Source organism: Antedon bifida, chromosome 1 (assembly GCF_963402885.1).
Source record: "Antedon bifida chromosome 1, ecAntBifi1.1, whole genome shotgun sequence".
In the NCBI taxonomy this organism is placed as follows: Eukaryota; Metazoa; Echinodermata; class Crinoidea; order Comatulida; family Antedonidae; genus Antedon; species Antedon bifida.
Window position 1 is genome coordinate 12,354,088 of NC_136226.1, and position 24,026 is coordinate 12,378,113.

The window sequence follows — 24,026 nt, forward strand, 5'->3', positions numbered from 1 at the left end:
CAAGAATACAATTATTGTTCAACTGACCCACATTAATATTGCAAGATTTTTTTATGTATTCACACAAAATTCAACATCCCCCCAAAAAAATCTACCTTCATTTAGGAACTGATTATAATTAGGACTAACAGTAGCTCTATTTTGTGTTACGGGCAAAAAAATGTCTAGAATTTAAAAAGAGATTTTAAAGATGTATTGTTCCCCAAAAAACATCAACAATGAAGATGGTTAAAATCAGACTTTGAATAGGCCATTTTGCAGTTTTAATCAAGTTAATCACTTGTGAATGAACCATTAGCTATGACAGATGGTTTAACTTGTGTAAAAATTCACCTCAAATAAAAGTAGAACCGCTCTTTTGTAACATACAGGGGCACACATATTAAGGGATGTCCCCGTAATAAAGGTTATACTATAGATAAAAAATTAAAGCAGTTTAGTTTTCCTATGTAGAATATATTAATGATATAAATCTATAGCTAATAAAGACTATAATGGGAGCAATATTAATCATTTACGATTACATTATGTATGCATGTTATACCCAATTAATATCACAGTACAGTAATTATCATTTTTTTTAATTGTTGCATATGAAAGAACAAATGGAAACAACATTTCATAAATAAAATAGTAATCAGCACCGTTAACTTATAATATAATACCACGCAGTTAAACAGAACAATAATAATTGTATATTTATACAATTTTTAAAAAGTAAATAAACTCCAAAAAAATCTCTATACCTAAATATATATGCTTAAAATAATGTAAAATATATGATTTGTTTTATATTCAATTTCTTTCCTAAAACCTTCAACTTAATAACTAAAATACTCTCATTTATAATTATTTAAAATTCTATTAAAGGATATAATATTGGCAACAAGACACTCCTTAAAATATGCTATAAAAAAGAACTGCATTTAAGCAATATTTTTAACTACACATAACAATTATACAATATAGATATTTCATTAACAAATTTACACTTAAATACACATTTTAGTTTAAATAGGCTTTTAAAGTAACCAGTATGTGAGACGCCAAGCAGAATATTATCACTATAACATGTGAAAATGGTCCATTCCACTCATAAACATTCATAATATTTCTACTACCATGTTTGAATCTGAATAATATTATGTATCATAATCATTCCTATAGTAATCTTTCCAATCTCTTATCAAATTTCCAACACCCTTTATGCAAACAACCAAGAAGCAATCATTGGATTCATTTTTTCTTGGAATACATTATCTGTTTTACTTTCCAATATACCTTTGTCTACAATTAATCAAAAGCAAGATTCATTTCTGTCACAAAGCCCAACAATAACACACATTGATTTTGCATAATAACACATTATTTACAATTTCTATATGGTAAACTGCATTCAATTTCAATACAACTCGTTTTTAATATCAACAGAACAGCCTACCATATAGAATATCCATATTAGTAGTTTTTGCAAATGCTTGTTAGTTATGTTTATTAAATGAAATTGTAATAACATGTAAATTACTGAAATTGGATATTTAAATGACCTTGTCTATACCTTATTTTCCTGAACCCTCTTTTATTAACTTTGATATAATTTAAAATATAATTTAAAATTTAATATAAAATATAATATAAAACAACTATCTAATACAAAACAAAAACAAGAAAAATATTGAAAAAAAAATAATATAAATAATAATGAATGTTTATATTTGTGCAATGGTACAAATGATGTCATTCGTGAATGAGGAAAGGTTATATTTCACCTCATGCCATTATTTGTACCATTCCACTCATAAAAATTCATTATTTGTATACTAATGTACTTTAAGTGATAAAGAAAAACTATAAAATTCAACTTTCTTTACTGATGACCGAAACAAGAGCCTCGTCCATCAAATCATCATCAATAGGACAAGGACTTGCTTGATTACTGGGAACACTAAGAGCTGCTGGAGACTTCACAGGTAGCATAATTGGAGAAGCAACTTGTCCTAATGGTGATGCAGCCATGATGCCCAGTGGTGATTGGGCTATCATACTTCTAGGCGATGTGGACCCTGGTTCAGTTTGTGTGTCACTAGATGAGTTTTTAGGATGGTGTTCCTTTTTAATCAATGCTTCCTTCTCGATTTCAAAAGCAGATTCTTCTTGAATGTCATCAATAACCAATTCACTATCACTTTCTACCTCACCAACTGGACTTACAGGTTTAGTCTTTTTTAAATTAACTGGTTCTTCACTTTTCACTAATGGTGGAGTTAATTCTTTCGACTGAGACACAGGTTTGGCTACTACCTGACTAGGTGCACTAGGAGATTTCTGATCAGAAGTTGAATTTAAAGTTTTAGGGCTTCCTACTTTTAATGATTGCTTAGGAGATGGAACTAGAGGTTTTGGACTTGATGATTTGGAGGTTGTCAATGCTGGACTGGGAATCCTAAACTGAGTTGCTGGCGAATCAGAAGATTTGTTTGATGTTTCCCTGTTGTCTTGCTTGACTGCATCAACTTCAACCTTTTTCTGTGACATATCTTTCTTAAGATTTGTATTTGTGTTTACACTGAGACTGTCCGTTTCACCTTGTACTAACTTCTTTCTAAAGACCTCTCTGTCTGTAGTTTCCTCCTTACTTTTGCTTGCATCCAATTTCAAATCATTTGTCTTTGTGAAAACACTGTCAGTTTTTTTTGCTATTTGCGCATCAGGTTTTCGTACATCTGATGATGTCCTACCAGCTGTATTATTTACATTGGTTATTTTTGTTTCACCAGCTACTGATGTCTTGTTACTAGTGGTGTTACTAACACTTTTACCCAGTGTTTGTTTTTTTATTCCCTCTGCAGACACATTAGGTCGACTGACATGAGAGGTAGGGTTTGTTGGTGTCGCTTTACTACTACTTACAACAGCAGGAAATTTACTTTTTGGAGAAGCAGTCAATTTTGGAGATTTGCTCAATATATTAGGTTTTCTTTGCAGGGAACTTGGTGAACTACTTGTCTTACCTAGTGTTTTCATGGGACTTGAAGGACTCTTTTGAATATTTCCACTTTTAGAAGAACTGCTTATCTTTGTAGGTACCTTGTTAGATGCAGGAGATGTTACCTTAATTGAAGGGCTTGATGTTGTTATTGTTCTTGATGGATTTGGACTCATCTTGCTCTGTTTTGGACTTGATATCGAAGATGATCTATTGGCTAATGGTGAAGCTTTTGTGCTTACACTCACAGCTTTTAAACCAGATTTTGGAGTAGCCGGCTTACTGATGTTCGAGTGTGTCAGAGATTTTGAAGCCACACCAGAGCTTGCTTTTAATTTTTGAGTTTTAATATTTGATTGAGATTTAACAAGTATGTTTGACTTTTTATCTGTATCTAGCACAGGAGAGGAAACCAATGTGTGTGACTTTGGTGAATCTGATGGCTTGGTTGTAGGAGCTTTTTGAAATTCCTTTAAATCATCTGATGAAGGATCATAATCATCTTTATGTTTCTGAGCTTTCATTTGTAAAACCTCAACAATTGAATTTATATTTTTCGATCTAAATGGTGATTTGTTCTTTTTCAAAGCTGCAGCTCCAGCAGATAACGGTGTTCCGGCTGAAAGAGGTGTTGTACCTGAACGTGGAGATCCAATACCAGGTGACTGTGGCATTAAAACCAAAGGAGGTGGTTTGGGGGCTGTCACCTTTGTAGAAGAAACTTGCTTTGTACCAGTGGAAACTGGTGGCTTCACAGTGCTTGTACTAATTGATGGTGATTTATGTGTAACATCTGCAGAAAGTGGTTTATGTGAGATACTTGGTGAGGAAACTACAGCGACTGGTTTCTGCTGCATGTTAGTCTTTGATGCAGTAGGTTTTATTGAGCTAAATTTAGTTTTCTGCGTTGCTAACTTTTTAGCCAATACCGTTTTGGTTGTAGGTAGAGATCCAGGTTTGTGAATAGTAACCACTTTTTTTACTCCAGTTTGAAGTTTTCCTTCAGTTACCTTTTGTCCAGGTGTTACTTCTTTTGAGAAAGTCTTCATACCAGATGGTGTCTTTAGGTGAGACAAAGTTTTGTTAAAAGGATTTTGCTTTGTATCAGATTTAACACCTGTTAATTTTGATGATTGCTCATTTGAAATATACTTCTTCTTTTCAATACTAGGAACTTTAGGAACAGATTTATTTGTACTTAACACTTCTCCTGTATATTCTGACGTATTCTTTTTCTGTGGAACACTTTTCTTATCTGGCTCTTTCTTCGGCTCCAGTTCAGTCAACTTATTCTCACTTGTTTCACCAACAGGTGGGTGGGCAAGTCTTACAGTTATCTTAGGTGGCTTGATATCCGTAGTAGCTGAACTAACTTTTTTTGCTTCTGATATCAACTGTTTCTTAGTCTCTGAACCTGTACGACTAAACTTTATTTTCAAAGGATCTGAAGATGGCGTCATGGTGAAACTTACTTTCGCTGGTGGTTCATCTTCAGTTTCAATTTTTCTTTTTCTCCTAGCCTTTTTAGGATGTTCTACAGTAGGTGGACTAATATTTGTTTCTTTCCTTTTAGTTTTCCTCTTTGCTTTCTTTGGCGGCTGTGGTGATGGCTGAGGAGATAACGAGCCTTCTCTTGAATCAGGTTTAAAGTTTTTAGGTTTTCCTTTAGAGATAAATGGTTGCTTTAATGACGCCTTATCATGACTAAATAAAGGTTTTTGTTCATTAAGTACATTTCTATTTGATCGATCGAGATCTAACATTGATGTCAATGAGTTATCACTTTTTCGTCGATTCATTAGAGATGGTTTTCCACTTGACTGCAGTGGGTAAGATGATGCCAGTTGAGCTTTATTATCTAGCCTAGATTTGTAGTCTGTAAAATCTGATGCAAAAGAATTCTTGTTTTGATTATTTGATTCTAATGTCATATTAACAAGATCAAATGAAGATCCTTCGTCACTTTCAAGAAGATTTACCTCAAAATTTAAAACATCTGGGTCAATTTCAGGAAAGTCATCTTCAATCGAATCTCCTGAAAAAAAGTTAATTGGTGCATTTTCTGATAAATCGTTGGAGACAGGAGTAGGTATCTGTTCTGAAATACTAGTTGACGGTGTCTTTTCAACAGGTGTTGATGGGATGTCACCTTGCATAATCATTTCATTCTCTGGAGTATCAAGAGTACTTTTTGTACTAGTTCTGTTAGCAGACCAAGGTGTTGGAGTTAATGGTGATAATGCTGGCCAACTGTAGGAACCATGAGAACTTGTACTTTCTATTCGTTTGTGTTTGGAATCTAGAGAATGGTTCAATAAATCACCTTGCGAAAATGGGAACTTAGAATCTCCTGTCATTACGGCAGACATGTCAGTAACAGAAGAGTATCTGCTTGTCGGTAATGATGTTTGTTGTGTCATTGAAGTGGACGGTGTCCCAGGAAGAAAGAAAACAGGATCATCATTTAACTCATCATTAAATTGCCGTGGCGACCGACTGTCTGATGTGGATTTTCGCTTGCGTCTTTGTTTAACTTCTTTTGTTTTGACAACTGGACTGGCAACTGCAGATGCTTGAGTAGGCTGGACACGAAGAAGATCCATTAACATTGGATTTTGTGGGGGTTTAGTCATAGCTCCCATTGCAAGATTTCCAGCTAAATTTGTGTTTTGTAAAAGACTGGCCAACATTGGGTTTTGTGAAACTTTTGAATCATCCAATGATTTTAAATCAGGTTTTGGAGTTTCAGTGGCGGACGAACCAAACAGAGTAACCATAGATTGGCTTAGATCGCGCAATATACTTTTAGGCATTGTAGACCTAACGTTTCCCATCTTGTTGGTAATGTAATTCATAGTCGTTGAAGTCGGTTTAGGAGATGCAACATCATTAATCCCTTTTGCGGAATTTGGCAGCAATGTATTTACTGATCCGGGTGAAAACATGGAAGGGACAGCTGAAGTACTCAAAGGTTTTCTAAACTTGTCCATCTTTGAATATGCAACTTTCATGATAGCTCTCATTGTGACTGGTATTGACATACATCTGAAAAAAAACCATGTCCAAAAATTAAATGCTGCTTTTTGGTAAATTATAAATAACATTAATTAATTACCGGTTTCGCACCTTTATCTGACGTGACAGTGTAAAAGTACATAAATAATAATAACAAAATATATGTAAAATTCTCATTAAAGAACCTAGATTTAACAAGATACAGTATATACCTAATAAACAATCCATTGAACTTAAAACAGATAAGAGAACTTACTTTTGTAAAACTTTAGTGGCATAATCATTGCAACATAGTGGTTCTTCACCTTGAGCTGTGTGGATAATACACTTGAGGTTGGAAACATCATTCAAGTCCATCTCAACTATTAAAAACAAATAGTACATTCCTTATTTTGTGTACTGAACAAATTATGATTTACTACAATGGGGAATAATGATTGTAGCACTGAGCTGTAAGTAAGCATTTCATACAATGTATTGAGAATAGGTTTGATTGGCTATCACAGTAGTGTTAAACATTGTTAGTACATGGTAAAAAAAAACTTACCACAAGCCATTCCAATCTTGGCGGGGTGTTCAAATGTTATTGTTAACTTATTTTGTGAAACTGTAGAAACTTCAAATAAGAAAACTTCTGTTTCATCTACCGAAAAAAAATTATAAATCATTAAAAATTATGTTTGATATAAAATTTGAGGTACACCCTGTATATAGTTCTGAAAAGAACTGTTGAGTTACTCAAAAGTAAAATGTACCGCAAACTTATATCAACATAAAATAATCCCCTTAAAATATTTAAAATATAATTAATAGAGCTATATAAATGCATCACTTTCTTGTCTACACATCTCTCAAAAACTACAGAATTTGAGTGGTGCATGTATTGACAAATGAAAAGTGTAAGTAAAGTTGTTTGGAATTACCTTTGCAAGTGTCTGTTCGTACACAACTAGCAATAAGAGTGTTGTACACTGCTTGTTGTCGTAATGCTGTTAATATGGCAATGGCTTGGCTTGTACAGGTTAGTGGGATAGTTGATTGCATAACACCTTTCATTTCTTTACTACATTCATTAATAAAGTAGCAATGCTGTTCACCAGGTAAAGTCTAATGTAAAAAACAAGAAAAGGTATAATAATGATATTAAATTAAAAAGAGTCTAAAATACTGGATATACGTGTGGCTGTATTCATCATTCAACCAGGAAAGATTAAGATTACAGATTGTACTCTTTTTAAGAAATACACACCCGTAACATTCCCTATGAAATGAACAATAAATGAACAAATATTTATCAACTTAAGTGAAATTCATTATGTGGAAAATCTATCTGTGTGATTTGTGAATATGGTTATTGATGAATATGGCATTTACTATAAAATTCTTTGTAAAGTATGTTATTGTATGACTATTTTAATAGGACTTACCACATAGTATCTGTTGCGCAATGCCGGTTTGGAACTTGGTAATGATGGATCTAGAGCATACCGACATATCAGTGAGTTGAGAGGTACAGCTGAGGATAGATCTTTCAAAAAAAACATAAAAATAGAACTTAACTAACAAGCCATGTATAATTACCTACATTAAAGATAGGAATATTGTATATAAATGGTCGCCCTAGCCCCTTTCCCCAACACATAGGACTCTGGAGGTGGTTCAAATATAATATAAAACAATTCCATTCATTTTGATATGAATGGATTGCATGCAATAGCAAAAATGAGTATATAATAGTATAGATACTGTAATTTTCAAGTACCAAACAATGTTGTACTTACTTTGGTTAATTGCTAAACGTTTGATTTGTATTATTGACAATGGCATCGGTTTGTTGAGTTTTAACACAAAGCAAGCTGGTATGTTCATACAGTTGCTGCTATTTAATTGTACAAAGTTGTAATGAGGTCTATTAAAAGAATAAACATAACGTAGTTAGAAGTATAAATAGAATAAAAAACTTAACATAGTGGGTTTCTACTGGTTTTGATTCACGGATCAGTTTTCTAAACGCTTAACAAATCTTTAACAAAATAAACACAATCTTATTAATATTGATTGATCAATAGGTGTTTGGTATTTATTTCAGTTATCTGCAAAGTTTACTTTGCCTATACAATAAACATCATAAGTTTGTATATTACAAACATGATAAAACAACTATGTATGTATGTAAACACAGAGAAAAAATTCTTAAACTACTCAGAAGTGATGCTGAATATATCTATTAACGTGTAAAGATGAAAAGAAAATGTTATATAGCAGTACGGTATATCCGGATCTCGTTTTGTGAATTTATGTTTAAGAAGGGCATATCAATTTCATCTCTGTTGCATATACTGTACATACTTCTACACTGTACCCATGTTGAGGGTGACAACATTGCTGCATGCTTCTTGAATACATCAAACATAAGAATTCTTATGTTTGAATTTGTTCATTCTCATAGATTTTCTAATCTTTGCCATTTCACATTCTATGTTTGAATCAACATCTGGATAATTATCTTTTAAGCTCATAAACCAAACAATAAAATGTTAACAACATTATCAGTTGTTTGCTTAGATATTCAAACAATAATTAGATAAATTTAAAACCGTTATTTGTAAAGTTTACCCTTTTTTCCCATCTGCAGGTGTCACCACATTCAATGTACTACTGCACTGTAATTTCTTCTGCTGTGAACTATCTAAGAGTACGCTTAACGACAAGCCCAGGTTTTCTGGTAGAGGATCTAAAATACACATAAACCATATTTCAATATCCACTGTACTAATTATAAAACCATCCATTATTGAGTGGTTATAAAAAAAATAGGCAGGCATATAAAAAGTCTTGCAAACTTGTTTATAGAGTAGCTTTAACTCTCATGGGCCTACAGCTAAACACACTGTAAAGTACTCTTCCAAGCTTAAACTAGGGTGAAACCTTCCAGGCTTAAACATAGTTTTATTTCTATGTATAATTAATATCGATGAATCACTAAAAATAAATAACTACTAATTTATACATTATTCTGTTGCCGCTTATCTTACCTGACATGCTTAAAAGGGTTGATGTCTTTTTCTCTACATTTAGCAAATCGTAGGGCGACACAAAAAAGGTCAATCTCATTGGATAACCTAAATAAATAAGGTTAACAACATGAAATCTTGATATTGATTACAGTAGAATCCCTACTAAATGTCCCTTTAATAGAGATGTCCCTTTAATAAGTGTGTTCCAAAGGAGAGGTTTAACTGTAGATACATTTTGCACTTTTAGTTAAATTGGGTTTAAGAAGGAATAAGACATAGTTAAGTAAGTGCTCAGACAACTACTGTACTACTCTTCAACAATTACCCTGGAGACGATTGCCAAGTATCACCTTTTGAACAATGATAAAAATAAAGAGTTTAATATTTTGATTTTTCTCATTTAATCTTTAAAAATTAAATATACTTACCACCAACTCTTGGCGACATGAAGCCAACTAAACCTTTCAGTATAAGTACCATAACATTGGTAGTTGACATGCTTAAATAATTAATAAATAAATGAGTAATAATAAATCATGAATATTTTTAATGCTAAACATTATATGAAACTGAAATAATTGATCTAATTTCACAATACTGTAAACAGGGGACACTCCTATTAAGAGGACACTTTTTTGGGTCCCAAAGATGTCCCCATAATAGGGATTCTATTTTGATAAAATATTTTCACTACTGTGACTGAACCTTTTAACAACAACTCTAACTTATAGTACATACGGTATTATATATTTCAATAATTTTGTTTGTAGTTTATTTTATTACATTTATGTTATAAAGTCAGTTATATACAGTACATACCAGCTAAATTTAAATACTTTCTTGAGGTCATCCTCTAATGTTTGAAGACATTTGAATGCGTCCCTTTTAACTGAGCTGTGAAAAAGAATATGTTAAACAGACAGAGAGAATGATAAAATGTGTGGGTGAAGATTAATTTATGCTCGTCTATGTATTATACTGTACAGATGAGAATCATAATAGAAATACCAGTTTACACTATGTACAATTAAACTCTGGTACAATTCAGGCTGTATGGTATATAGATAATAATTACAAGTGTAAAATATTTGTAAAATATTCATATACTGTACACCTTATGTGTCAGTTCTTGGTCAATTTTACTGAATTTAATATGCTTTTTTTATTATTTTATTTATTTTATTATAAAAATACATATTAAAAACAGCAGTCACTAAATTAAATAAATTGTATTATAAAAATATGCAAATTCAATTAAAACATTTAAATTACACTACAATTAATAGTTCCTGGCTAGACTTCTTATATTACATTATTTTATAAAAACAAATAAAATATATGGTTTTGTTTAAACCATCCTTTAGTAATGCTTCTCTTAAAAATGAATTTTCATAATTACTTAGAAGGTCTGATCAAGAAAAAAAACCAAATAAACTTGACAGCATTTATTTATTATATAAATATAAAATTATCAAATCTCATAAAATCAATTAAATCATATTTTACAAGGGAAACAAAGTTCAAGTATCATTTATGATTACTATTGTAATTAAGTATAACATTTTATGGAAGATTCTAAAGTGAAGTTTCATAATCTAAATTATTTTTAGCTCCTTGTTAATTTATTTTTCAGCTAATAATAATATAATAGTGAGTGTTATATGAATTATATCTTGTACAGAAAAGTAATTGGAGTTAAAATAAAATCCCCTCATATTTTTTAGCTTAAAAATGACTTATGTTACAAATTGAAATGGAATTCCTAGTTAACAATTTCTATTGTTAATATACACATTTGAAACCATATTTGTAATGCTACTATGACAGTCTTAAATAATAAGTTTAAAGAAAAGAAATGTAAGAAAAATATGTAGAAAAATATATTAAACTTACACATCACATGCCAAATGATAAAAACTGTTTAAGCCTCTAAGATGCTCTAGAAACTTTTTAAAATTGCTTTTTCTTAAACAGTCACACATCTCCGGACAGCTCTTAAAATCAAAAACAAAATAGCTATTGATTCATCATAAAATGTCATCCCAAAAATAAAGACTAACAAAAAAATACATTAGGTTAAGTGCAACACATCACTTTACAATGTTAAAATAAAGCATCTATATGCAACTATTCAAAAATCTTGAATCTGCCATTGGTATTCACTGTCTAAGTAATAGGCTACGGTTTCAAATCCCATTAGTGATATTTGTTATATAACAAGGTATGCTCGTACCTATACATTGTTATGTTGGTTATTTGTTGATAAATACAAAAATAATGGAGATTTAAATAATGAAAGAAGCAAGAATCATGAAGGGATTAAACAGTGATGTAGCCTCAAGAAATAAAGTGGTGCGGTTTTCGCAAGAAATGGGACCAATCTCTGTTCAAGCCAGTGGGTTGTCAAATGCCTCTGTGAAAAAGTGACAGTACTGGTGGCTACGGTCCTGGATTAAATGATAGTTAACCTATGTTAATGCTTTGAAATACATACAATGGATTCGTCTTGGTCGCATATTTTAACATCCTCAACAGCGCCATTTGCCTCCAACATCACCTCAACATAGAATATATCAGCGCTGAAGAATACTTCCCGTGAATTTTGACTTGTATGAAACTTTAGTCTAAGTTAATAAATATAATTATAAATTAGAATTCTCAGTACATACAAGAATAACAAAAAGTTCAAAAATATCATGTGTTCATTTTGTATTTAAAACTTATTACGGTGTATAGTATTAGTAGTATAAAAAACAATTTTAGGTGTAATATTTTGACTTTTCACTTAAATTTTGACTTACACAGGCAAAATAATGAAGTAAGGGTTTGTACCGGAAGCCCCTCAGGAAGCTAGAACCACCCAGGAAATAATAAAGGAAAGAGATCCACCCATTTAATACAATTGGAGTAGAACAGTTTACCAGACTTTTTCATCAGATTAAGAAATTGTGGTTACAAAATTTACATTCAATTGAATGTAGAATTTTCCATTTGGGATTTCTATTCCTAAAAATTAAATAATAAACTACTATTAAAAAACAAATCTTTCCGGAAATTGAAGTGAAACGGAATTGGGAGGTGGTTGTGGAAGTTAGCCACCCGGAAATGTTTTGAATTTAGATCAGGAAATTGTTGGTAATACTCATAACATTTACATTTAGCTTTCCAGATGTGTATTCTATACTCTATAGCTATGTTTGCGAATTCATTTCTCAATCAGAGTTATTGCAGTCTATCAGAGCTACATCAGGGTTTAGCTGGTTCTGCGTTTAAACGTTCGATATACTACCAATAAGAAGCGCTTGTCTATAATTATCTTAACCAATCAGAGTTTACGGATATACCTCTGAAACCTATCATAGTTACATCAAAGTTACATCGTAGTTGTATCACGATAAACAAATGACACAAAAGAAAACAGGTCACACAAGCACTTTACTGCAGATGTAACTTGCATAAGATTTGGATTAGCTTAAAAGTGTGCATATAGAACTGAAATAACTCCAGTGCTTGTAAACTGTCTCAATATCAGTTTGTTTCTTTAAGTTATGCTTTTTATCTACTAATATTTACATTATCAATGGCAATGGGCTGATTAGCATACAATACAATTTTGCAAGACATATCTAAAATAATACATTAATCTCACTTTCACTTCAAAATAATACTTTTGACAAAAATGAATTATGATATTTCAAAATTGAAATAAGATGTATTCAACCATAAACATTTTTCTTATTAATTTAACTACGTCTACTATTACTTATTATATATATAATAAATGTTAGAATTTTGTATTTAATAAATAATATAAGAAACTAGTACTGTAATACTTGGGAATTATTATTCAGTATCTGATCTTTGGTGACTCAAGAGAGACAACAAAATCTGACTAATAGAAATATGTTTTAATACAAAATTGCAACATTATGCTTACCCAGCTTGCTTTGCGTGCGTTTTCAATCGTTCAACCATGGCAGGCAAGGACATTGAACCTTTTGGCAAAAGGAAACCAAACAATTATGTAAAGAGTATTCAGACTGCACATATAGAAAAACTATATGAACTTTATTCATAAAGCTATATTTGTTGAATTATATATTCATATTATTAACAAAACAATATGCATTTATCTAAGGCCATGTTTCTGCAGCCAAAACAAAATTATCAGTTACTTTTTTAATCTTTAATTTTAAAACCTAAGAATAATCAGCCCGACTTACAAATTGAATGTGATGGCGAATTATCAAATGATGCAATTAAAATTACAAATTCTTTCAATCAGTTTTTTAAACATCTAGGCAATATCAAGTAAAACGACGATGGGAGTAAAGATGGCCAAATATTTATACCCAGTAAAGTAAGTAAATGATAAACCTATGAATTTAGGCATTCATAACTGAAGGCCAAAATGATATCAGAAAATTGAATAAAAACTTAAAGTTATATACCATTGATGGCTTGCTTGAGCTGATCTAGGCAATGCTGCAAGCGCTCTGCATCCACAGATGAAGGTTCTTGACACTTGGCCTGAAAAAAAGGAACAAGTACATTTTTTTTTTTTGGCCGTACTGTACTTTTATGAACATTCTAAATCACATACACAAATACATACATTTTATGTGAATATCCTAAAAAGATACATAGTAAATAGTAACATAACATCCTACATTAAAAAAATGGTGGGAACTACTGTAAGTTAGGGGTGCATGCGTGGAGTAGTCAAAGCAATATCTTATTTGGGCAAAACACTGTGAAAACGTAGATTAATATTGAAATAAAGAGTTGCTGATAAACATTTGTTTAAGAACACATAATTACGACCACCATGTACAAAACCAAAATGTTTAAAACCAAGATAACTAGTATTTACCATAACTGTACGCAACTTTCGACTTGTATTTGACCATTCTTTAATCTGTTGACTTGTGGTGCGCAGTTTTGCCATTAATGAGGAGAGTACTTCTTCTTGGTTACCATTGAGAACTATAAAATAGAATTAATAAATATTAAAAATGGACTGTAATATAGAGCAGGGAATGATATGTACTGTATACAGTCAATCTTTTAGGAAAATATATTTCCAGTACTGTATAACCAGTCAGAGATAGGCACACTACACTAAATTGCTTGTAGTCTACTGTAACTGTAACATAAATGTAATCAGTAATAAGTAATACTGTTAAACATAAATTAACTGATGTAATCAGTAATAAGTAATACTGTTAAACATAAATTAACTGATGTAATCAGTAATAAGTAATACTGTTAAACATAAATTAACTGATGTAATCAGTAATAAGTAATATACTAAGAATAATTAGGTTGTAAGTAAGTTTTAGTTGATCATTTCTATTCTCAATTTTGTATGATTCATAGAAAAGAAAAACTAAAACAAGATGTAGCCAAATTTGTATTTTAGAATACTACACTAAATGTACAGTAGAAAGATTATACATAAATAAATTCATAATACATATCTTTATAATACATTATGTACCTCGCTGGAAAGATTCTTATTTTTGCTACTAATGGTTTGAAAGGCATATACACTGAATAAATTGCATAAAAGATCTATGATGTACACACCATACATTTTTAACAATGGATTTTTTCATTATGTACATACTGCATCAATAATATCATAAATATCATTTTGTAAGCATCGGAGAATTAATAAAATGATAAAAGATGCATGAGAAATACAGTTCAGTGGCAGATACACTTACGTTGTAATAAATGTTAATTATGTCAAAAGGCAAATTTCTTTCATACATCATTTTCCCTATGCTATTCCTCATACTAAACGTACAGTATTTGTTTTTTAAACTTATATAAACAATATACATCAATTCATGAAAGGGATTTTAATACATGAAATTTAAAACAAGAATTTTATAGAAACTAATTATATATACAAAAGACTATATAAAAAAATGTAAAAATAATTAATGAAATTCTTTCTCTCAAAATGCAATAACTTGTTATCATCTCGAATATTCAATAGTATAGTTACTCGAAAAAGAACAAACAAAGTGAATTATTTAAAGATAAATTTATGTTCACTTCAAATAATGTTGTTGGGACATAGTCAACAGTATGCATAATGTGCTGTGCATACAATTAAACTCAGTCAGTAAAAACTATTGACATTGTTCTCACTCCACATGGCTGCTTTTAGCATGCATTGGTCTGTAGGCCTACAGTAATTGTCTTTATTGTGTATTTTGGAGGAAATAAGTATTATTATTATTACAATGTCGGTTATGTTCTCCCTTCGGAAGGGAAATAAAGGCATGATATAGACATTTTCTCTTACCTTATTCACCAAGGAATTGAAAAAATTACTAAGCAATTAGCATTATAGTTTATTATAAAATTATCACAATCAGAAGGCAAAAGTGTTTAAAGATGGGTAAAAATAAAGAATATTTATATTAAAATCATAATAGACAATGTCATGCTTCATATCCTATGGGATATATGGGTCATTTACATTGGAGTTATACATTAGTCAAAGTCTAGACAACCTTAAATGATAACATAGGGTGATCTACTGCAAGTATCATAAAGGTCAGAAAGAATATGCATTGGCCTAGATATCTGGTTATAACCTCCATCAATTTCAGCTGAGTACAATACTCTACAACATTATAATATTATATTCAGTTCAGTTCAACATTAAATACACAAACAACATACATTAGGGATCCTCGTTCTTCATACTGTCAACTAGATGACTGGTCAAGGAATCCTTAAAACGGTATATTATCCCCCACTTGAAGGCGTTTGGACGTTGGATTACTGATCGGAGTGGTTCGAATCCAATTCTTGCCGCATTGCTTGTATTCTTAGGCAAGACACTTTACTCAGGTGTATAAAATGGGTACCGGTTAGATCAAGTCACAACTTTGTGCAGATTACTATAGCTGCATTATGGGAGTATGTTTCCATACATGTTTGGTCCAAAAAAATGACCTGGGTAATAATGTGCAGCGCATTGAGAGTATGTTTCCATACATGTTTGATCCAAACAATGACCTGGGTAATAATGTGCAGCGCATTGAGAGTATGTTTCCATACATGTTTGATCCAAACAATGACCTGGGTAATAATGTGCAGCGCATTGAGAGTATGTTTCCATACGTGTTTGATCCAAACAATGACCTGGGTAATAATGTGCAGCGCATTGAGAGTATGTTTCCATACATGTTTGATCCAAACAATGACCTGGGTAATAATGTGCAGCGCATTGAGAGTATGTTTCCATACGTGTTTGATCCAAACAATGACCTGGGTAATAATGTGCAGCGCATTGAGAGTATGTTTCCATACGTGTTTGATCCAAACAATGACCTGGGTAATAATGTGCAGCGCATTGAGAGCTTGCTTATCGTGCTATTGAATGAACTATTATCATTTGGGATAATTCTATTCAGGGCACCCTTATAAAGGGAACAATTTACTGTGAAACAAATAAGTGGCCATTTAGTTTTGTTTATAACTACCGTAAATCTTCTAATTATAACCCTGGGTTATTATTCTTTGATTGTTTTTTAGGGTGGGTTACTATAGAAGGGGGTTTACTATTAGAATAGTGGGAGATCAACATGCATTATCTCCTTGTTTTCAAAATACGGCTGCATCATAAACGACCAGTCTTCATAAATGTCATTTTGTAAATAGTTTTTGTAACTCTAATATTAACCCCCATGGGTTACTATTAGAGTAGTGGGTTATTATTATAGATTTACTTATAAGGTGGGTTACTATTAGAATAGGGGTTACTATTAGAGTGTGGGTTACTATTAGAAGATTTACGGTATATGGCCAACCTTTATTAAGGGGACAACTCAGCTATTAAGAGGAGTCGGGTATTGCTAAACTGCGCAAACTGCGCAAACCAAGCGCAGACAGCGCAAACCAAAAAAAACCCTGCGCAAACCTCCTCCAAATGGCTTATTATTGTTTCTATCATGACTAGGACTATCATAGCAAGTAATTTATGAAAAAAAAATAATGAAATTGCTGTAAGTTGACTTTTTTTTGGGCGAAAAACATCATTTTTTGGGTGAAATGTCAGATTTTACAGTGTAAATTGCGCAAACCTAAAAAAAACCTGCGCAAACCTCTTCCAAATCACTTATTATTGGTTCTATCATGACTAGGACTATCATGGCAAGTAATTAATGAAAAAAAAATAATGAAATTGCTGTAAGTTGGCCTTTTTTTGGGCGAAAAACATCATTTTTTGGGTGAAATGTCAGATTTTACAGTGTAAATCGCGCAAACCTAAAAAAACCCTGCGCAAACCTCTTCCAACTCACTTATTATTGGTTCTATCATGACTAGGACTATCATGGCAAGTAATTAATGAAAAAAAAATAATGAAATTGCTGTAAGTTGGCCTTTTTTTTGGGCGAAAAACATCATTTTTTGGGTGAAATGTCAGATTTTACAGTGTAAATCGCGCAAACCTAAAAAAACCCTGCGCAAACCTCTTCCAACTCACTTATTATTGGTTCTATCATGACTAGGACTATCATGGCAAGTAATTAATGAAAAAAAAATTATGAAATTGCTGTAAGTTGGCTTTTTTTTGGACGAAAAACATAATTTTTTGGGTGAAATGTCAGATTTTACAGTGTAAATCGCGCAAACCTAAAAAAACCTGCGCAAACCTCTTCCAAATCACTTATTATTGGTTCTATCATGACTAAGACTATCATGGCAAGTAATTAATGAAAAAAAAATAATGAAATTGCTGTAAGTTGGCCTTTTTTTTGGGCGAAAAACATCATTTTTTGGGTAAAATGTCAGATTTTACAGTGTAAATCACGCAAACCTAAAAAAAACCTGTGCAAACCTCCACCAAATCACTTATTATTGTTTCTATCATGACTAGGACTATCATAGCAAGTAATTTAGGAAGAAAAAAATAGTGAAATTGCTGTAAGTTGGCTTTTTTGGAAAAAAAAAAAAATCATTTTTGGGTGAAATGTCAGATTTTACAGTGTAAATCGCGCAAACCTAAAAAAAACCCTGCGCAAACCTCTTCCAAATCACTTATTATTGGTTCTATCATGACTAGGACTATCATGGCAAGTAATTAATGAAAAAAAAATTATGAAATTGCTGTAAGTTGGCTTTTTTTTTGGGCGAAAAACATAATTTTTTGGGTGAAATGTCAGATTTGACAGTGTAAATCGCGCAAACCTAAAAAAAAACCTGCGCAAACCTCCACCAAATCACTTATTATTGTTTCTATTATGACTAGGACTATCATAGCAAGTAATTTATGAAAAAAAAATAATGAAATTGCTGTAAGTTGGCCTTTTTTTTTGGGCGAAAAACATCATTTTTTTGGGTAAAATGTCAGATTTTACAGTGTAAATCGCGCAAACCTAAAAAAACCCTGTGCAAACCTCTTCCAACTCACTTATTATTGGTTCTATCATGACTAGGACTATCATAGCAAGTAATTTATGAAAAAAAATTATGAAATTGCTGTAAGTGTAAGTTGGCTTTTTTTTGGCGAAAAACATCATTTTTTGGGTGAAATGTCAGATTTTACAGTGTAAATCGCGCAAACCAAAAAAAACCCTGCGCAAACCTACATGATGTTGATTTGGAAATACAGTAGAATGTTATAAAAAAACCTTGAAGGTAAATAATTGTGAAACATTTCATTAAATAAAGTTATATTTGAAAAAAAAAATTTTCTTGTTTCTGTTTTTTTTAAAGTTTTCGTTGTGAAATCTGTAATTTTCCCAAAAAATTAAAGTTTTTCCCCCAAAAAAAGGCAAACTTACAGCAATTTCAATTTTTTTCCCATAAATTGTCTCCCTATATAGTTCTAGTTGTGTTCTAATAAATATTAATTGATTTAAAGGAGGTTTGCGCAGCTTTTTTTTTTGTTTGCGCTGTGAAATCAGTAATTTTCCCAAAAATTGAAGTTTTTAACCCAAAAAAAGGCAAACTTAAAGGAATTTCAAATTTTTTCCCCATAAATTGTCTCCCTATATAGTTCTAGTTGTGTTCTAATAAATATTAATTGGTTTGAAGGAGGTTTGCGCAGCTTTTTTTGGGGGGTTTGCGCTGTGAAATCAGTAATTTTCCCAAAAATTGAAGTTTTTCACCCAAAAAAAGGCAAACTTAAAGGAATTTCAAATTTTTTTCCCCATAAATTGTCTCCCTATATAGTTCTAGTTGTGTTCTAATAAATGTTAATTGGTTTGAAGGAGGTTTGCGCAGCTTTTTTATTGGGGTTTGCGCTGTGAAATCAGTTATTTTCCCAAAAATTGAAGTTTTTCACCCAAAAAAAGGCAAACTTAAAGGAATTTCAAATTTTTTCCCCATAAATTGTCTCCCTATATAGGTCTAGTTGTGTTTTAATCAATATTAATTGATTTAAAGGAGGTTTGCGCAGCTTTTTTTGTTGTTTGCGCTGTGAAATCAGTAATTTTCCTAAAAATTGAAGTTTTTCACCCAAAAAAAGACAAACTTAAAGGAATTTCAAATTTTTTTTCTCATAAATTGTCTCCTTATATAGTTCTAGTTGTGTTTTAATCAATATTAATTGATTTAAAGGAGGTTTGCGCAGCTTTTTTTGTTGTTTGCGCTGTGAAATCAGTAATTTTCCCAAAAATTGAAGTTTTTCACCCAAAAAAAGGCAAACTTAAAGGAATTTCAAATTTTTTTCCCCATAAATTGTCTCCCTATATAGTTCTAGTTGTGTTCTATCAATATTAATTGTTTTGAAGGAAGTTTGCGCAGCTTTTTTTGTTGTTTGCGCTGTGAAATCAGTAATTTTCCCAAAAATTGAAGTTTTTCACCCAAAAAAAGGCAAACTTAAAAGAATTTCAAATTTTTTTTCCCATAAATTGTCTCCCTATATAGTTTTAGTTGTGTTCTATCAATATTAATTGTTTTGAAGGAGGTTTGCGCAGCTTTTTTTGTTGTTTGCGCAGTGTTTGCGCAGTTTGCGCAGTGTTTGCGCAGTTTAGCAATACCCACTATAGTGTGGACGTTCTAGTTTTTTTTTTTTAATATATACATAAATACATATTATACATTGTTAAAGTTTCTAAAGTAAATGTTCGCATATAAGAATTGCTATTAAAAACACATCTTGTTGATACGCTCACTCAACACGTTGAAATGCAGGCATATATATGCGTGACTGTGCAAGGCTTCAACCTGGCATTCTGATTAGATTAGTCAATTTGATGCAGCCAAAATTCAGATTCAGAGAAACGGGTGCATCAGGCCCCAGTCTTCATCCCCCTCCCCCTCCTTCAAAGTGTGATTGTGCTCGATTTGACTATCCAGTTGTTCTAATCATTTTGCCCAATATTTATTTGTATAAAATGTTATATCACAATATCTGTAAGCATACAGTACCCTATAATTTCAGGGTATGCCTAGACTAGAACTGATTCAACCATCAGTATAGAAGTATTGTTAGATAGGTCAAGGTTAAAGGAGTTGAAAGGCAGCCAAATAGTGACAGGAAATAAATATAACATTATGAATATGAATAAACTGTCTTTAAAAGATATCTATTTTTTTGCAATACAGTAAAATTATAATGTTTTGCAAATTACAGTATAGTAGGTTTACAATAATAAAGTGTTTTTATTCTAGTCTGACATTAGAAGAATAAATTACTCTATAAAAAACAGTTATTTTGTTGTATGTATAGTTCCTATTTTTTCATTCTCAATGAGGATAGCCATTAATAACAAGTTTCAGATTCTTATTAATTTTTTAAATTATGGTTTCTATAGCAACTTTTTAACGACATAGTACAATTGATACTTAATATGTAAATAGTAAAAACTATAAAAATTCAATGTACAAATGTCTTTCTTGCTTATCACCAAAGTAAATTTGCTATACTGTAATAGAAAAGAGAGTACTTGTATTTTTGCTAAATTATTATTTAATAATTAAACATTGGGTATCAAAATGACCACGTGCACAATTGTAGTGAGTTAGGGTTTTAATTAAACTATGTCACTAATTCACACTAATCAAAACGCTGAAGTTTTAGGTGATGTGAAAACAAGTTAATAGTTTAATACTTTATATTACATAGCCTATGTAAATACGTGAACGTGATTGATTGAAACTGCATCATATGACTACCGCTGCGAGGATCGTAAATCGTATATATCCTCGAGAACGATGATATTGACTGAGTAATTTTCGCGTAATTATCGTGTCCCCTGTCATTAAACATATAAAATCCAGCAAATTCTCGAGTACGATGATATTGACTGTGTAATTTTCGTGTGACAACGCTCGCGTTTGCCGATAGATAAACAAAAGTCATCCACTGCGTCTTGAACTCGCGACGAATTGTCACGCCATCACAAGACAACGCTTCATCCGCTGCGCCACGGAACTTGTTTGAAGAAATTAATCAACTAAACTATTTAAACTATGCATACATAGTGCCCTCATTTGTTATTAGTCCTCCCTAGATGTGATGAAAGACCGTTTGTGATTGGTTAATACTCACAGTGGTAACTCGGTATGCGCGCGACGTGGCGAACATCCGGTGATTTGGCTCGAAAGACGAATTATTATTTATTCGGCCTACCTGATAATAATATTATTATTATTAATGTAGGCTTATTGATGGAAATTCTTCTGTTATTATTTAAACGACCTAGGCTAGTGAATATTTTATTGCAAGGAATCATTAATTAGTAATTATCTGTATATTATTCTTCGCAAGGTAAGGTGTCTAGGCAGGCTTGTTTACATACAATACAAAAGGAGGCCTAGCCTAACTACCCGACCCTGCAGATATTCTACTTGTTGTTGGCTATGTAATATAACAGATATCGCCTTTTATATCGGTAAAATATAAGATTAAACATCCCCTCGGGAATGATATTAAGTTCTCGGGAATTATATATTTCCCTCAGCTGGCGCTTCGGGAAATATATATTCCCTCGAACATAATATCATTCCCTCGGGGATGTCAAATCTTATATTTAACCTCTAAGCAGTCAATATCTGTATATAATAAAGTCTACCTGTATCTACAATACTGTAGTCCTACTACTTTACACAAACACGAATCACAAACAAATCCAATATTGTTTGAGTGAAACTCCATGGAGTGACACAGTCATCGAGCATCAATAATAGAGAGGTGCTGATCGAACAATGTCATAAAAGATATTTTATGGTCTTTAACAGTTCTTGGAAATCATTCTTTTAAATAACAACTAGAAAATACAATACATGCATAAAATAATATAATTTCCTTTAACTTGGTTGGAAGTATACACAAGTTCACAATTAGGGCACAGTACCAAGGAATTTAGGTTGGGGTGCTCAGATGACATCAGAGGTGGTGATGTCACCTCCAGCAGTCTTTTTAAAAAGGTGGGCGTCACATATATCAACAGATCCTGTAGTAAATCCCTTAATGTGTGGATACACTTGCACTAAAGTCAAAAGAACTATCATAAAACAATATGTTAATTTCAGAACTTGGGTTAATTGAATATTCCTGTTTTCAATGAAACAACCAAACATTTAAATAAATTGGAATATATAATGATATGTTTTCTGGATGGACTCATTTACAGTAAATTTTAATGAATATGGACTGTAAATTCTGTCAGTATTCATCATTTATTACATACACGTTTTGAAGGGCAAGGTTATGAGAAGGAATGTCAATGGAATTCTAAAGATTCAAATCACTAATCTCCACTCAAGGATTGTACATAATTTACTAGATAAACAAAACACATAATATTAAACACCATTTTTTTACTTTTCGATCTACTGTACTAATTGTAGAAAAAATACTTTCAAGTTTTGTTTTCGTTTATTAAACAATTTTCTACACAAGATGTAACATAGTAAAAAGCATTTGTAGAAGGAAGCCTAGATAAGTTTTTTGTTACAAACAAATAAACTTTAAGCCTAGACTCCCTGCAGTAATAAACAAAATAACAATGGTTGGGACAAATGAAAAACCATATATAATACCAATATAAAAAAAACCCCAAAAAGAAAAAAGCGAAACCATATATACCCCCAGTGAAAATTAGTAGTTAATAATCAAAACAAGTAATAATAATGTGGTAATAATATTGATAATCAATAGTCATCACCAATTTTGTGGATCACAAGGCAGAATCAGATTTACATTTTTCGCCTAAACAGTGATATACAAAAAAGAAAAGCACATTCATTTTTACCAGCAAAATCTTTCATTCATGCTCTGATCTGAATATGGAGATAAGAAGTAATCTTCAATGATCGATATATAATATAAACTGTATGTACATGATCATTCAGTATTTAATGAGAGGGGGTCCCAATGGTCTTGGCTACAGTACAGGTGAGAAATGGTTGTACTCACTAAATTTCCTCTTGGGAAATAATAAATTGGACTACTATCCCTACTAGTACTATACAAACAACAGTAAACTCAGGATTTCACCTCTCTGTGTAATTATATTACTCCAAAGGCGGCGGCATAAAAACAATAATGGTAATAATCATATTAAATAATGTGCGTGCATAAGAAATTAATTAAATTCCACAATGCACCCACACATTTTTTCAAACTTTACACATCAGAGCCTAACCAGTGTCTTCTGTGTTGAACACTCTGTCAGTGTCAAGTCACTGAGTTTGTTGTTGTACGTAGCCTACAACCAAAACAAACCATAACACGACAGCAGCCTAACTTGCCTGGTTGTAGACCCTGCAAAACTATAATTAATTGTTTCTAAATTCTATTTTTCAATGCTGATTTACTAAAGAAAGATTTAGATTACCGTGTGGAGGTTTTTCCCCGCCATTTACGGAACTGGAAAATGATAAATTCTGCATTCCGTCAGCCATGGTTTCCCTGTTCTGTGTAACATTTGCAAGAAGGAACTATAAATTATAATTGTCTACGCTTGAGTGAACACAACATAATACAAAGGCTGTGTGCAATGAACTGACACTTTCCGATGTTATGGTAA

The 24,026-nt window shown here is 31.8% G+C and overlaps 1 protein-coding gene across 1 annotated transcript; it reads right to left on the minus strand.

Moving 5' to 3' along the window:
- On the minus strand, positions 1-23,903 carry LOC144842353 (uncharacterized). The gene is made up of 16 exons (XM_078698796.1): positions 23,835-23,903; positions 13,892-14,004; positions 13,470-13,548; positions 12,956-13,013; positions 11,513-11,642; positions 10,912-11,012; positions 9,838-9,912; positions 9,447-9,517; positions 9,037-9,123; positions 8,618-8,735; positions 7,783-7,910; positions 7,429-7,529; positions 6,925-7,108; positions 6,549-6,644; positions 6,258-6,363; positions 1-6,031 (listed from the first exon to the last, which is right to left on the minus strand). Exons 1-16 carry the CDS (start codon positions 23,899-23,901, stop codon positions 1,858-1,860), a joined length of 5,688 nt encoding a protein of 1,895 aa, XP_078554922.1. The 5' UTR covers positions 23,902-23,903; the 3' UTR covers positions 1-1,857.
- Positions 23,904-24,026: the final 123 nt, after the last annotated feature.